Genomic DNA, 15,374 nt, shown 5'->3' with positions numbered 1-15,374 from the left:
GTGGCCTCAGGATATAGACAGAAAAGATATATAACCCCTTAAAGTATATTGTAAACCTTCAGAGAACCGTAATCTGCATTTACGTGTGTTGTGATTAGCTAACAAAATCAGGTGTCAATCTACAAGGTTTTATGCCCTAACACCTTCGACTATCTTGAGAGCCTGTCACTGGAACCACAAGTGGCTCTGTGTGCTGACATGAGTGTCCAGACTCTCTACCTGAGGAAAATCAAATCAAGTATGATCTGAACAGCAGTGTTGAAATAAAGGTTGTTAAGAAGCAGAGAGACCGAGTAGCTAAGTCATCTGCAGAAATCCCAGAAACCCCATGAATCACTCCTTTCTCGTCTCCTTCTCTCTAACCTCAGGTCAGCGCCTGACACAGATGTACAGGGCATCTGGCTTCCATCTTAGAGGGAGACACGCCTGCACTTCTAGCTTGGGCTTCGGGTGTTAGAACTTACAAAAATAACCCCTTTCCCTTTTCTCTCTTTGTCCCAGTGACCAAACCGACCCCTTTAACCGTAGTCCCCTCACCATGGACCAGATCCGGCCAAACACAGAACTAAAAGAAAAAATCCAACGATGGCTTGCAGAGAGGAAACAACAAAAGGAGCAACTTGAATAAATACTGTGAACCAAACAAACCAAAAACAACCAACCCCAGAGTGTAGATAAACAATTGTTTGTGGTTTCTCTCTCCTTGGTTTTATTCCTTTTCCTTTCTTTCTTTTCTTTTCTTTTCTTTTTTTTTTTAACTAAATTAGAGAACTGCTCTTGCTGAAATTATGACAATTTAGATTTATTCCTAAGAATTTTACAGTGTTCCTGGCTTGCAGGAAATTACACTGATTATAGCAGCACCAAGTTTAGAAATGATCATTCATTTGTACCCTTCATTCTCTCTTCTACTTTGCTTCCTTTTCCTACCTTAAGTTATATTAACTGCAACTACTAAAACCTCCTGCCACCCTACTGTTGCTCTGCCAAGAACTGCTCAGAGACCTTTGGTGAGCCTGGCTTTTAAGTATATGACGTCACATATTCTGGCGACCACTTACACCATCAGAAGGTCCTGTATCATTGAGGTATTTACTGGTCTTCATGACCCAGATGTCAGCCCTTTTCTTGTTACAGTTCTGCTGTTAACAGAATAACCTTTCACACAAAAGGAGATACCTTGATGTTTGAGTTGACTTTTGAATAGATGAGATTTTTAAAAAGGAATCTTAGGCAGTTTCTGTTGGTAGTTCTTAATTTTGTGTTACCTCGTAACTCAGAGATCCGATGGAAGATGAACACTCTCCCCTGGGGCTGTCATCACCACAAATAAGTTAGCCCCATAATATTTTTTGCAGGATTGGTAGAACAAATGTGAATTTTTGACACTTTATTTAGAAAATTCTGAGGTGAAAGAAAAAAGGAGGCTGTTAGACCCTCTTTATCTTATGGAAATCTGTTGCTACAAGGACAAGGTTGAGTGGAAAAGTTAGGGAACAAATATTGTAACCATGAAAGATGTCATTTTAAGACACTTAGCAACAGTATACTTCAGTATATATATACACACCACATGCATTTTTATATTGGTCTAGTGTCAACTGAGTACCACTTTATATTGTCTCTTCCGTGGTAAGATGTATGCAGTGTGTGGCCATGTTTATGGACACACTTAATCTAGAGAAAATTCTGAGACCATAATATGTATATAGTTAATGTTTGTTTGGGCTTGTGACCTAACTTCCAAGAGCTGCTTCTAACTCAGCCTTAGGTCATCAATTAACAAAGTAGGAATTTGAGCACAACCTTGTCTACAGCCGTTTTAAATATCCACACAGCTCCGTGTAGTTAGTAGGTGGATGGGCCCCACTTTTGCAAATTGAGCTTGTGCTCCCTGATACTCAGTTGCGGAGGGTAACATGCCAAGTGAGGCACATTCCCCTCTGGACCATGTCACTGTCCCTGTAAGCCTGAAGATACCATAAGTGACAAGAAAAGTGATAGCCAGAAACAGGGGTCACTTTCCTTTTTAACCATGGACTCTTCAAATCAGATGGTAGTTTTATGATATTCCAACACGATTTGCTTTACGCAGTCCTTAATGTGCTTTCAGTGTCATTACTTGGGAAAACCTCACGTCGGAGGGCATCCCTCATGAGGTGTAAAGTAGATGTTGCCTATTGCTGTGCTTAGAAATAAAAAAAGGAGTCCAGGACTCTTGGAAAAGCTAGAATGTAAGATATTAATTCAGTGTGCAAGTTGGGCCTTTAAGGCTTGGGTTAACAGGATTTGTTCCTTTTCTTCAAATGAGCTTCATTTCCTATTTATTATCCTCCTTTACTTCTCTGCAAATGAACTGTGTATAAAATAAGCTTCTGTCTACTTGCAGTTATCTTCCAAACCCAATGTAATAGGATGTTTTCGTTTTTTTTGTTTTGTTTTGTTTTTTTTTTTTAAGTGGGGGAAAGACCAGAGTTTTATAGGAGAAAATTGGAGGGAAAATGGGCACAAAACCTCAGAAGGCAGCTGTTTCCAGCAGCTTTCTAGTTAACAACCTCTATGCTGCCTCTTGTATCTGTGTCTGTATTCTACTTCTGTGGTCTTCAGATTGTAAGCTTTTTCTAGCAAGCTTTTATTTCTTTTTCTTGAAGTCTCTTTTCCTGAAACTTTTTATGAATGGCTACGGCACCATTAATGCTGCTGAGTATCTTTAAACTCATCAGAAAGGCAAGTGTATAGCTTAAGTTCACTGTTGGTAAGGAAACCAAGTGTCCTCTGTGCCTTTTTTTCTTTCCTTGAAGTAATTTAAGAACATCCCAAAAATGAGACTAAAAAATTATCATCTTGGTGAACACCATGGTGTGTATATGCGCTTGGAAGCTTAAAGAGATGTTTTGTTGTCTGGAACTCAGAAACAGCTCTAAATCTATTAGAGACTTTCTGATCTACCTAGTTTTATGTGTTGGCTTTACTGGAGTATGATAGGAAAATGAAGACTCTTTATCAGCTCTGGTACTGCTTACCAAGAGGGTAATAACTAAACTTGGAAAATTATTTAAGTAGGCTTTATCAAGCAATCTTGGTTTGTGTTTGTTTTTTTTTAATATAGTTTGTAATGGATATGTAAAAACAAACTTTAAAGGTTTTTTAATGGTGCAGGTGAAAGTGCCAGTTGCTGTTTGGTATCACAGTCTACGAAAGCTTCATTACTTTATTTGATGCTGGTTGCTAAGCAGCCATTGCCCAGAGCATAAGTCTACTGGGTGCCTTTACAAGCCAGAGAGGCTGATGCTGCACTGTTGATGTCATGTGAGGAAATAATGCACATGCCCTAACTGCTACACAGGAAAACCTAGACACAAAAAATAAACAAATAAATAAATAAAAAATAAAACAACGAAAAGGTTGGTTGAAATAAAATTTGATCAACCATAACTGTATTTTGAAACATTCCAGGAAGGTTACTTCTTGTCAAACTTGCCTGGGGGTGTTTGTTCAAAGCTTGTATTTAATAAATGAACACCTGACTTACAACCTTTGTTATCACTTCCTTCATTACAGTATGAAAAGCTAGTGGCAGTTTCAGAAATCCCTCTGAAAATTTAGGGGACTCTGACCTTTACTTCTCTAAGGTGACATCAAACATGGGTCACCCAGCTGAGCTAACCTCCCTTACCAGGCTTCTGGACCCTGGAGTTTCCCAGATGAGTCTTAGGACATGTTTTTTCCTAATCAGTTCACTTCTGGCTTCACTTTTCTTTATCTGGCCTAAACCCCAGGTCTTTCATTTTAATCATTATCGTGTTCCCTGTCTTACCCCTGCGCTGTAAGACCTCAGTCTAGATGGGCCCAGTCACTCCCCTCTATTCCAGTATCCAAGCTACCGACTACTGTTGGGAGAAAAATGACATAATCTTTAGAGTACTATGACCACAAATCCGTGGTTGCTAACAGTGCCCAACAACCCTTCTGTGTCCAGAAATTCAACACCAAACCAAACTTTAACATTTTTCCACCAATCTTTCCGACCCTCCCAGTTTGCGTTCACTGAAGATCTTGACTTCCTCTTAACTGGAAAGATAGAGACCTCAGAATTTTCACTTTCAAACTTCTCTCCCATCATCCCATCCATGAATCAGGCCCCACGGTTCCAAGGCTAATCCCCACCGTTTTCTTTCTTGTCTCTTCAGATAATCTTAGTAATCCCCCTTCTCTATCTTCAGTTTCTACCTTAAGTTCCAGTAGCCTTACTTGGTTTTATATGGGGGGAGAGGAAGGACAGAGGGAGAAGGAAGGAATCTTAAGTAGGCTCCACGCCCAGGTGGAGCCCAACTTGGGGCTAGATCTCACACCCTGGTATCATGACCTGAGCAGAAATCAAGAGTCTGAGGCCTAAGGACTGAGCCGCCCAGTGCCCCCCCTTACCTGGTTTTCTGACTCACATTCCTTATAGACATATGTACTCTGGCTTCTATCGTAATTTTCTGAAAATGCTCTAGCTAATATTTTCCATATTGGTAAATTACCTTTCCCAACCTTAATTTGACTTCTCTGGAATAGTAGGCAGCTGAATCACTCCTTCATTGAAATGATGCTCTTGGCTCCTGGATATCAACCCTAATTTTTCCTTCCACCTGACCATTCCATCAATCAGATCTGCTCATGCTTCTCCAGGATACATTACTTATGTTTCTTGCATCGAATGCCACTTCCTACATAAATCTTTTCTTCCACTCCTATTAAACTATAAAGTTTCGACCCTGTAGTACAGAGCTGTTGTGTTCTACATCACCTTAATCTCTAGCAATCTTCCCAGATCACCACCACCACTCCTCCTCCCATACTAAGGCCGCTTCTCCTGCTTACACTGCAACCTCTTCAGATCCCAACTCTGCCACTCACTAGCTGTGTGGCCGTTTACCAATCCCAGTCTTAAATGGGGGACGCTGCCTGACGCCACTCTACAGGCTTCCTTTAGATTCCAAAATGCCTGGAATACTGGAGACCCTCGGTAAATGTTTCGTTGCTCCCATCTGCATAGTTCCCTGCGACTCACTAGGTAATTAGGGGAACTGGACTCCCAGCCCCGATTCAAGATGCGGGGGGGCGGAGATGGGGATTAGGGAAAATCAGCTAAAGAAAAGCAAAGGACTGGCTCGGATGACAGGTGATGTGGCGCCTGCTCTGGCCATTACTTTCCGCGTTTGGCCGAGGACGCTGTCTGCCGTTATAAGACGACCGTCCTGGCCTAGGGAAGCCCTAGAGACGCCTTCCCCTCCTAACCTCCTCGCCGGCCGCACCTGGGACAAGGGCGCAGGTGGGCGCCACGGCCAGCACGGGAAGCTCACGGCGCATGCGCCCGCCGAAGCCCGCCGGCCTTCCGGGCCTCCGACGGCGGCTGCCCCAAGAAATGCCTGTGTCCCCGCCGAAGCCCGCCGCCCTCCGCGTGCTCCCCGGCCTCGCCTGTTCACACCCGCATTGTCCTCTGCGACGGAAGAAAACGATCGGGCCGGCCAGATTCCGGACAGATCGCAGAACGCCTAAATACCTTGGACCGGCGCGGAGAGAGGGAGCCCGCCCTTGGGAGCGGAACGGGGTCCTGCGGCGGGTCCTTCCGGGCGGTGACATTCAGCGGCCGTGCGGGGCGGCGGGACGTCCCTCTTGGAGCCATGGCCCAGTTCGTCCGTAACCTCGCCGAGAAGGCTCCGGCGCTGCTGAACGGTGAGCACGGCCGCGGCCCGGGGCGGGAGGCCTGAGAAGACGACGCGGGCGGTGGTTCCTCGAGGGCGGCGCGGGAGCCGGGGGGCGGGGGGAGGGGACGGCGGGGGCGGCGGGGGCCGGCCTGCGACTGTCCTCTAGCCTTCCGCCGCCTGTCCCGCAGCTTGGGTCCTCGGTGCGGCCTACGAAGGGAGGAAGGGGCGTGCGGGCAGGCTGGGGTCGCCCTCTCTGCCGCCATTTGCCCCCTTCGGCCTCGGGGGGCGGGGGTCCGGCGGCGGTGCGGCCTGCGGCGGGGCGACGGCAGGAGGGCACAGGCCCGCCGAGCGCCGTGGATCGTCTGCCTCTCAGACCGGCTACCTGGAAGGCTCCGTGACTGTCTGGGGATGGGTGTGCTGCCCTGGAGCGTGGGCTCTGCCCTCGTCTTGGCCGGGTTGTGAAGTTGCTGCTTTAATGGAAATGGTAGGCGGAATCGAGCTTTGTAGACCTGGGGTATCCCTGACTCCAACAGACCTAGGAAGGGAGCGTGTCCACAGCCGTCTTTATTATTCTGGCTTAATATTCATGGGCTTTTTCGTGAACGAAAGCCCAGCTGGCGGACCGCTGTACTTAAGACCAACCCTGAAGAGCCCCAGCCCTGAGTAGCAGCCTCTTCAGTCCAAAGTAGCGCGTTCGTCTGCTGGGTAGCAGGGTGTTCGTTTTACCCGCAAGGCGAGAAAGTAAAACCGGGGCGCGTTGTATTCTAGGAAGCGGTTGAAGCACAGATCTCTAGCTTTCGCTCACATTCGATCATGAAACGTGAATGGAAACAATTTTCCGAACACCTGTATTTTTTAACCCATTTTACTGTGATTAGTATCTTAATCATCTTTCTTTGCTCCTGTCAGCAGCCAAACAGTGAGTTATTGAAGGCCTGGTAATGCCAAATACAGTAATGCTGGAGTGTCTCCTACACAACTCCACAATCCACTAACTTAACACATTTTCCTGAAGCGCTTAAGTTTGCAGCGTATCACGGTACCTATTGTGATAAAGCTCTATAGTTGTATATAAATAAAAAAGAAGAAATTGTGGGCTTCATCCTTTGGACTTTGTGGATGATTCGAAGGAAAAAAAAATTGTTTCAGGTGGATCCCCCCTCCCCCAGCATGGTTTTCATATCTTTCAGGTGATGGGTTTGAAACTGATTTTTTTTTTTTTAAGATTTTATTTATTTATTCATGACAGACATAGAGACCGGGGAGAGGGAGAGGCAGAGACACAGGCAGAGAGAGAAGCAGGCCCCATGCAGGAAGCCCGACGTTGGGACTCCATCCCGGGACCCAAGGATCACACCCTAGGCCAAAGACAGCAGTGGCCCTGAAACTGATTTTAATAATAAAATTCAAAAAGAAAAATAATACAAAAAAATTTTATTAAAAAATAAATTCTTGTATCATTGTAATTAAAAGATAACAGTTGTTATTCTTCCAAAAGCACTCAGCTGGGGCCAGACTGTTAAATGCAGAAATGTATTTTGCTTTGTAACATAGTTCAGTATGTTATGTGTACTTCTAGTATCTGATAAAAATTGGGACACCTGGCTAGCTCAGTAAATGGAGCCCGCAACTCTCGATCTTGGGGTTGTGGGTTCAAGCCCCACGTTGGATAGAGATGAGTTAAAAATAAAATCTTTTTTAACAAGACTTTTTTTTTTTTAAGATTTTATTCATTTATTCATGAGAGACACAGAGAGAGAGGGAAAGACATAAAGGGAGAAGCAGACTCCTCACAGGGAGCCTGATAAGAGACTCGCTGGACCTGGGATCACACCCTGAACCAAAGGCAGCTGTTCAACCACTGAGCCACCCAGGCGTCCCTAAAAAGATTAAAAATAATAATAATAACCATAGAAGCACCTGACTAGCTCAGTCTATAGAACAAGATTCTTGATCTCTAGGTCGTGAGTTTGAGCCCCATGTTTGGCCTAGAGTTCTTTTTGTTTCTTTTTTATATAGAGCTTACTTTTAAAAAATTTCTTAATGTATCTGTTAATTCTCCTGGGAGCACAAGGAAGCTTACAGGAATAAGTAACTTCCCCAGGGAAGTCATGGAGTCCGATTTTTTTTTTTCTTTCCTATTTATTAAACTTGAGACTTTTTTTTTAAGATGTATTTATTTATTCATGAGAGAGGCAGAGACATAGGCTTAGAGAGAAGCAGGCTTCTTGCAGGGAGCCTGATGTGGGACTTGATCCCCGGACCCAGGATCATGTTCTGAGCCAAAGGCAGACGCTCAACCGCTGAGCCACCCAGGCATCCCCAAACTTGCGGCTTTATTTGGATTTTACCAGCTTTGCATTAATCTCTTTCTGTTCCAGAAGCCCATCCAGGTTCCATGTTGTACTGAGTTTTTAATCTTCATAGTTTCCTGTGAATTGTAACACTTTAATATCAGGGTTTTTTACTTCCCACAATCTTGACAGTTTTTAAGCTATCTATCTAGATACATACCTGTTGAGGTATCCTGTAAAGATGTTCTCCATTCTGTATTTGTCTGGTATTTTTCTCATGAGTAGTTTGGAGCTGTGGGTTTTGAGAAAGAATAACACAAAAGTGAAATGCCATAATCACCTATCAGGGTGTATGTGATACCCATTTAACATCACTGGTGAAATTAGCTTTCATCATTTGGTTATGGTTAATGTTGCTAGGTTTCTTACTGTAAGGTTACTGTTTTTCCTTTCCCATAATCTATTCTTCAGAAGCAAGTAACCAAGTCTAGTTCGTGGTGTGCATTGAGGGGGTAGGGAGCAGCTGCCAACAGCAGGGATTCCATCTCCTGTAGGAAGGAGTATTTACATATAATTAAATGGAATTCTATCAGAAAGATTTGTTCTTCCCAGTTGTTTATTTAGTGGTGTATTGTATGGATTCATGTACATTTGTTTCATACTTCCTACCTCCAGTAGTATGTTTTGTTCAAATTGTTGCAGCCGGCATCCCTGGGTGGCTCAGCGGTTTAGCGCCTGCCTTTGGCCCAGGGTGTGATCCTGGAGACCCGGGATCGAGTCCCACATCGGGCTCCCTGCATGGAGCCTGCTTCTCCCTCTGCCTGTGTCTCTGCCTTTCTCTCTCTCTGTGTCTCTCATGAATAAATAAATAAAATCTTAAAAAAAAAAAATTGTTGCAGCCTTGGCCATTGAAAACTCTTTCAGGTTGGCATCTCTGTCCTCTTGACCTACCCCCGTTCTTGTACTACAAAATCCTTCAGACTCAAGTTAAATTTTCCTTGCCCCAGCCTTAGAATCGACCATTTCTCCAAGGAGCCCTAGTTTCTTTTGTTGGACAATGGTATTTTGAAACTAATATCTAGGCACCAAATAAATTTCTTGCTACTAGATTGCTAGAATATCATTGCTTCTATGCCCTCTTTAAGGGTGTGTATGTAGTAACCCATGTGTATACATGCATATATATGGTGGTCTCTGTATCTGTCCATCTGTAAATATATTAAACTACATATGAGTTCATATGAATGTCTCCAACTCTAATCTAGTACAATGGGGTTATTCTTGCTTCTTTTCTTGCCTATTTGTCATTTTCCTCTCCTACAGTGACAAATCTGGCTCCCATCATCCACCATTTATTTACCTATTTTTTTTAAAGGATGAAATATATGTGTTTTGAAGATAATTTTAAAGACAGTTACACAAGACTTTGTACTCTGTGATAGTCCCATTTTACGGGCACTGTCAGTTCTATGTAGAACTGAGAGCCTTGTGTCTGCTCATGGCCCTAAGCACGAAGGGTGTTGCAGATAGTAATTCTCGGTAGTGAAATACCCAAATTCAGGAAGCTAATAATAGGAAAAGTACCAAGAGCCTTGGATAATCCATCTTTGAATAGTAATTTATGGATGTTCATGCAAGTGTGCTGTTTTTATCACGTTTGTCTTGTAACTTTCTTATAAAATGCCTTTTTCTTTCTGAAGTCACTACCATAATCTTACATCTATTCTGGTTATTAAGAATTTTTTGTTCTCTGAAATAGTAACTACCTTGAGGAATTTCAGCATAGTAATAGATTTGAGTTTGGGCTGCTCTGAACAATACATGTAGGTCTTATTTTTATTATTTGTGTTGTTTTGAAGGAGGAGCAGCTGGGCTTTTGTTAAAGAAAGATTTAATTCACATATTGATGAGGATACCAAAAATGGGCCCTAATTGGTATAATTCCATCTGGATTTGTAGCCAACATTGTGACAAGTTTTATTCTTAAGGATGCGTTCTCTGTAACTCCTTCCCTCCCTTTCTGCACTTCGTCTCTCCCAATTTTCTACTCCTCTACCAAGAAAATGGTTACATTGCTGCTGTTTTCTTGTCTCTGAATCCAGCTTCTAGTGACTTTACAGTTAGCTAGATTTGCCATTCATAAGTAACAGTACTAGCTGGCCACTAGTGAAGTCCTGGCATAATTGAATGTGCTTATAGCTTCCTGCCTGATTGAACTTCCCTGTGACACAGGTGTTCTGCATCTTTAAAAGCCTCTTGTTACCAGGGAGCAGCTTTGACTTTTCACACCGGGTGCACATTTGGTACAAGCAGTGAATGAATGTGATGCATGAATAAATATTTGTGTCCAACCCACACATCTGCTTCTTTCGGTCTCTAGTGAGTTCATCCTCGTTTTTTTGTTTTGTTTTGTTTTGTTTTCCAGCTGCTGTGACTTACTCGAAGCCTCGATTGGCCACATTTTGGCACTATGCCAGGGTTGAGCTGGTTCCTCCAACCCCTGCTGAGATCCCTACAGCTATTCAGAGCTTGAAAAAAATAGTCAAGAGTGCTCAAACTGGTAGCTTCAAACAGCTCACAGTTAAGGTAACTATGGCTAAATGAAAACGTATGTGCATAACAAAATGTCTTCCCTTGGGAGTTTTCTGATTGTTTTGATTAATATATGTATTTTCCAGTGAGGCTGAAACCTACATTATGAGAGATAATCTCTTTCTTGACTGCTGAGAAAGATATTTACCTTTCTAATTTTGTCATCTGGGTTGAAATAATTCAGCTATTTTATGTCTTCGTTTCCTATTAGTCTTATGACAAAGACACAAGCATTTTTACTGGGCAACTTTTTTTCCCTCTCCTATTTTGGTTAGTATACTAAAATAGGATGGCTTACTTTGCTGATTCTATACTTTTTTTCATCTGTAGGCCTGGAAATATTCCCAGTTTAGCCAAAAGATTTCTTGGACTATCAGGCGGCTAACACTCACATGAAAGATAAAAATATCAAAACCTAGCAAGCATATCATGTAATATGAAGGGCTATTGAATTGCATTAAGATAAAATCTAAAGACTATAAGAATTGGAACTTGGATTTTATGTTTGCTTGCCTGAGCCAAACACAGAATACAAAAAAACCTAAATAACTAAATTATTGCTGACTCTAGAATCTACATCCTAGAAAACAGTTTTTTCAGGAGACCTCTGGTATTTCTGGTCTAGTTTGAAGGGGAAAATTAAAATTCACATCCAGGTGCTAAAAGGAAAAGGCTCAGTGTTGTTGTGGAAAAATAATTTTTTTCAACTAGAGTTTCAAGATCTATAGCTGTGCTTGCATGCTATAACATTGCTTTTTGGAACCAGTCATGTGCTTTTTCTCTCAGGACAATAAAACATTGATCTGTGAAACTGAGTAATTACTGAATACTTAGAAAGAGCTAAACCAAATAATAAATGAATAAAGGAGGAGACAAAGCTCTTCATCTCTCAACAAATTCCCTTTGACCAGACAGAAATGTCTCTTCAGAGACTTACCTTCCTATAGCCATCCTTTCATACGAATGCCCTGTCTAAATGTGTCAGCTCTTTCCAGGATGTGGGTTGTTTTAGGGCTCATAAAGTGTCTCATAAACTAATAATGAAAGGGTTAAGTCAGTTCAGGTCTTTAAAGAATGCTTTGAAAGAATTTATAAGCTCTGGACTACTTACCTTACATAATTGAAAGTTCAAGTGTTCTCAGCAGTTGAACAAAGTTAACATCAGTAAATCTTGACTTTGGCTAAAACTGCTCTCTAAATGAATAGCATCCTTACATTTTCTGTTACTTAATCCTGGAAAAGAATACTTTTAAATATGTAAGGAAGAAATACACATTAAAATTTGTGCTGCTTTTTTCAGGAAGCTCTGCTGAATGGTTTGGTGGCCACCGAGGTGTGGATGTGGTTTTATGTCGGCGAGATCATAGGCAAGCGTGGCATCATTGGCTATAATGTTTGAAGACCAATCTTTAACATCTCTTTCTATGTGGCTTATAATTTGAGTGTTCTTGGACCATATGTGATCAGACTGGTATTTGAATAAAATAAGATAATGTATCAAAATCAGTGTTTTCTCTATCAGATACTACATGGAAGGATCACAGTTTCTCTTAATAATAAGATGGATTGTCTTTTTGCTTTAATACATTAATACAGCTCTCAGGGCATGTCTTTTGCATAGCCTAAAATCAGAAAGGATGAAGGATGTATGTGAATATACCAACCTGGGAAATACATTTATAAGAATAACATTCTAATTTGAAGATTTGAAATATATGATAAATTTATTTTTATTTCCAGAATAGTCAGAGGAAAGGTCTTGGGAGAACTAGGATTTGCTACAGTAGGAAAAATAGCAATACCACGTGCCAAAGTGATATGGTTAAATCATGTCTGTGATATAAAGAATAAAATTTCAGTGGTTTCTTTTTGCTAGAATCAGAGATAACACCTGCATTTATAAATGTTAAAGTACTTGGTGGTATTCTAAGTATGACATCTTTAACACCAGGACAGAGCTACTGAGAGCCACAACCTCCTTTTTAAATCTAATTTTGATGTGTGTTGTATTACTAATCTATTCAGTTTTATGGTTTTTAGAACCCATCTTTACAAAAATAAAATACCCTATGGATATTAAATAGTTATAAATTTAGTATCCTCCATGGTTCTGAAGCATACATTATACTCTGAAATAAATAGAAATGCTTGCTACTGGTCTGTCAAGCTGTTTTATTGAGGATACAGGAGAGACTTAATCATTCATTGGCTTTTGGGGGGTTTCACCATCTTTGAATGGCTTATTGGTATGTTTCTAAATCCATTATAACTCCTGCAGCCATCGTAATACATGCATTACAACCTGATAACCAGAAGCTAACTGCGTATTAGAAAAACATCATGGGGGATCCCTGGGTGGCGCAGCGGTTTAACGCCTGCCTTTGGCCCAGGGCGCGATCCTGGAGACCCGGGATCGAATCCCATGTCGGGCTCCCGGTGCATTGAGCCTGCTTCTCCCTCTCTCTGTGTCTCTGCCTCTCTCTCTCTCTCTCTCTCTCTCTCTCTGATGACTATCATAAATAAAAAAAAAATAAAAGAAAATAAAAAAAAAAAAAAAAGAAAAACATCATGGTTCACAGTACAGTATTAATCCTTTAATACTATTGAACATTTATCCAGTCTATCTCAAATTTATCCACTGCACTTAGAAAACTAAGCTTTAGCTTAGTCAAGGGTTTTCCTAAGTGATCAGCAGGAAAGTCTCCACAGAGGCTGCTGCTCTTCTGAAATTAAGTAATGCCTAACTTACCACTTCTTCCAGTAATCACAGGTGGTCAAAACTGAAACTACCTCTTCAAAAGGCATTCAGTAACTTAAAATACGCATGGTGAAAGACTGAAAGTTACTACAACAGTCATGGCGATCTTTAGGAGTTTCTCCATTTCACACAATGTATATTAAAATTAATAAATTCTAAGGTATGAGATCAGCTAGCACTAATAACCAACAAGGCATAGTTGATTCATGATGTAATTTTTTGGTAACCATCTGGTCACACACACCCAGAAAGTCCTCAAAATAAACATTTGCTACTCACTTCACTGCAACTTCCTTCTCTGCCATACAACACACCTATGTGTGGTGGCTAATAGTGCATGTACAGTATTTTCTTAAATATAGAAAATAGTTAAAATAGCGGTGGGCTCCTTGAAGTGGCAACTTTGCTAGCCAGTTACCTTTTGCCCTCCTGAACCCCAAAAGTCTTGTCTCCTAGTAAAGAACTGTTGAGGCTGGCTTTCACTGAATCTGTGTGCCAAGTGTCTGCCATTGACAACTTCAGCATACCTCAGATCTTCATTGTGAGCCTTCTGAATCCAGGCACTGTGGTGGAGACATGAATGTCCCCTTTTTCAGTGTTTGGTCTGGTGAGAGGTAATTTAAGCATGCAGTTACAACAATGTGAGAAGAACTAATGAGAGAAGTGGAAAGTCCGCTTGAAAGAGTCTAACCCAGACTTGAGAAGGGGACTCAAGGGAAGCTGTCACAGGAATCAATATCAAAAGTAAACTGGGGGGATCCCTGGGTGGCTCAGCGGTTTAGCGCTGCCTTCAGCCCAGGGTTTGATCCTGGAGACCCGGGATCAAGACCCATGTCAGGTTCCCTGCATGGAGCCTGCTGCTCCCTCTGCCTGTGTCTCTGCCTCTCTCTATGTCTCTCATGAATAAATAAGTAAAATATTAATAAAATAAATAAACCGGAAGACTAAGAGCCAAGAATGGGACATGGTACCCCGGTCAGGTACAACAGCCTGTGTAAAGGCTATTAAGTCAGAAAAAGTAAAGCACACTAGAGGTTGTGAAAGAACTTAACATGTGACTGAATCCCCAGGGGGTGGTAGTGTTATAAGACCAGGGAACAGGGACCAGATCTCGGAAGTGCCTTTAACACCGTACGAAGGATTGTACTGTCAAGACCAGTGAATAGGCAACCATGGAGGGATTTGACAAGGCACAATTTCTCCCCTTGATTTGTATGGTCTGACAGCAGCAGGCGATTTCAATTCCAGGTAACAGAAGCCAGGACAGAAACCCACGTGGGGTGCATATAAGAGCACAGGTGGCTCTGCACTTTTCTCAGTGTGTAGGAGCACAGACATTCTTAGTACAGGGCACCAGCAAAGAGGGGAGGTGACGGGCTGCTGAAGTTCAACCCAGTCATACATGTTTGTCCATACCTGTGGTCCAAAGGTAGGATTTCTTTTTCTTTTGTTTGTTCGTGTTTTTTTGTTTTTTTGTTTTTTTTTTTAAGATTTTATTTATTCATGGGAGACACGGAGAGAGGCAGAGACATAGGCAGAGAGAGAAGCAAGCCCCCTGTGGGGAGCCCAATGCAGGACTCCATCCTGGAACTCCGGGATCACACCCTGAGCCAAAGGCAGATGGATGCTCAACCACTGAGCCATCCAGGCGTCCCCAAAAGTAGAATTTCTAAGGAAACCACTATGTAAAAGTAAATTTTCCACATGAATGTCAGTAAATATCAGAGCCATTTTAGAAGGCTTTCATTTCAAGATCACATGGATGTGAAACTGTTTACACTTAATCCTTTGTTCTATACACCTCATGCTCTCCTTGTTTCTTCTACCCTGATTTCTGAGGATAGCTCAATGCACTTTACTTTCTTCACATCCTCAAAGCACTTGCACTATGTCATTTCACCCTCGACTTTTCCCTCAGGTCTGTGGCATAAATGATAGACCCATTTAATAGGTACTAAGCAGAAACATTAAATGATCCCATGAGTAATAAGTGGCATCCCAAACTGGGCCCAGATAGTGACCCCATGTCATAGTCTA

At 42.1% G+C, this 15,374-nt stretch overlaps 2 protein-coding genes and 1 long non-coding RNA gene across 4 annotated transcripts in view; 2 read left to right on the top strand and 1 right to left on the bottom strand.

Annotated features, from left to right (window-relative positions):
* The window catches only part of UBE4A (ubiquitination factor E4A), a 37,203-nt gene extending 33,669 nt beyond the window's left edge, over positions 1-3,534 (top strand). For both annotated transcript variants that reach the window (XM_025465337.3, XM_049109914.1), the window contains one exon: positions 502-3,534. In XM_025465337.3, the coding sequence (XP_025321122.2) occupies positions 502-628 (127 nt within the window). In that variant the 3' untranslated portion in view covers positions 629-3,534. The remainder of the gene's footprint in view (positions 1-501) is intronic.
* A 1,838-nt stretch (positions 3,535-5,372) lies between these two features.
* ATP5MG (ATP synthase membrane subunit g) lies at positions 5,373-12,082 on the top strand. Its single transcript, XM_025465338.3, has 3 exons — positions 5,373-5,721; positions 10,413-10,573; positions 11,880-12,082. The coding sequence occupies exons 1-3, from the start codon at positions 5,670-5,672 to the stop codon at positions 11,976-11,978; spliced, it is 312 nt and encodes a 103-aa protein (XP_025321123.1). The 5' UTR covers positions 5,373-5,669; the 3' UTR covers positions 11,979-12,082.
* LOC125755091 (uncharacterized) overlaps positions 7,876-15,374 on the bottom strand; it is a 13,660-nt gene continuing 6,161 nt past the window's right edge. The window contains exons 2-3 of the long non-coding RNA XR_007410640.1: positions 8,208-8,279; positions 7,876-8,124 (exon numbers count right to left, since the gene is read on the bottom strand). This is a non-coding gene — a long non-coding RNA (uncharacterized LOC125755091). The remainder of the gene's footprint in view (positions 8,125-8,207; positions 8,280-15,374) is intronic.

Source organism: Canis lupus, chromosome 5 (genome assembly GCF_003254725.2).
Source record: "Canis lupus dingo isolate Sandy chromosome 5, ASM325472v2, whole genome shotgun sequence".
Classification (NCBI taxonomy): Eukaryota; Metazoa; Chordata; class Mammalia; order Carnivora; family Canidae; genus Canis; species Canis lupus.
Note: the sequence above shows the minus strand (reverse complement) of the source record. Positions and strands in the feature narration are given on the sequence as shown.

Coding starts and splice junctions, on each gene's coding strand:
- ATP5MG (XM_025465338.3), top strand. CDS start 5,670: ATGGCCCAGTTCGTCCGTAACCTCGCCGAGAAGGCTCCGGCGCTGCTG. Junction 5,722..10,412: donor GGCTCCGGCGCTGCTGAACG/GTGAGCACGGCC, acceptor TTTGTTTTCCAG/CTGCTGTGACTTACTCGAAG. Junction 10,574..11,879: donor TCAAACAGCTCACAGTTAAG/GTAACTATGGCT, acceptor TGCTTTTTTCAG/GAAGCTCTGCTGAATGGTTT.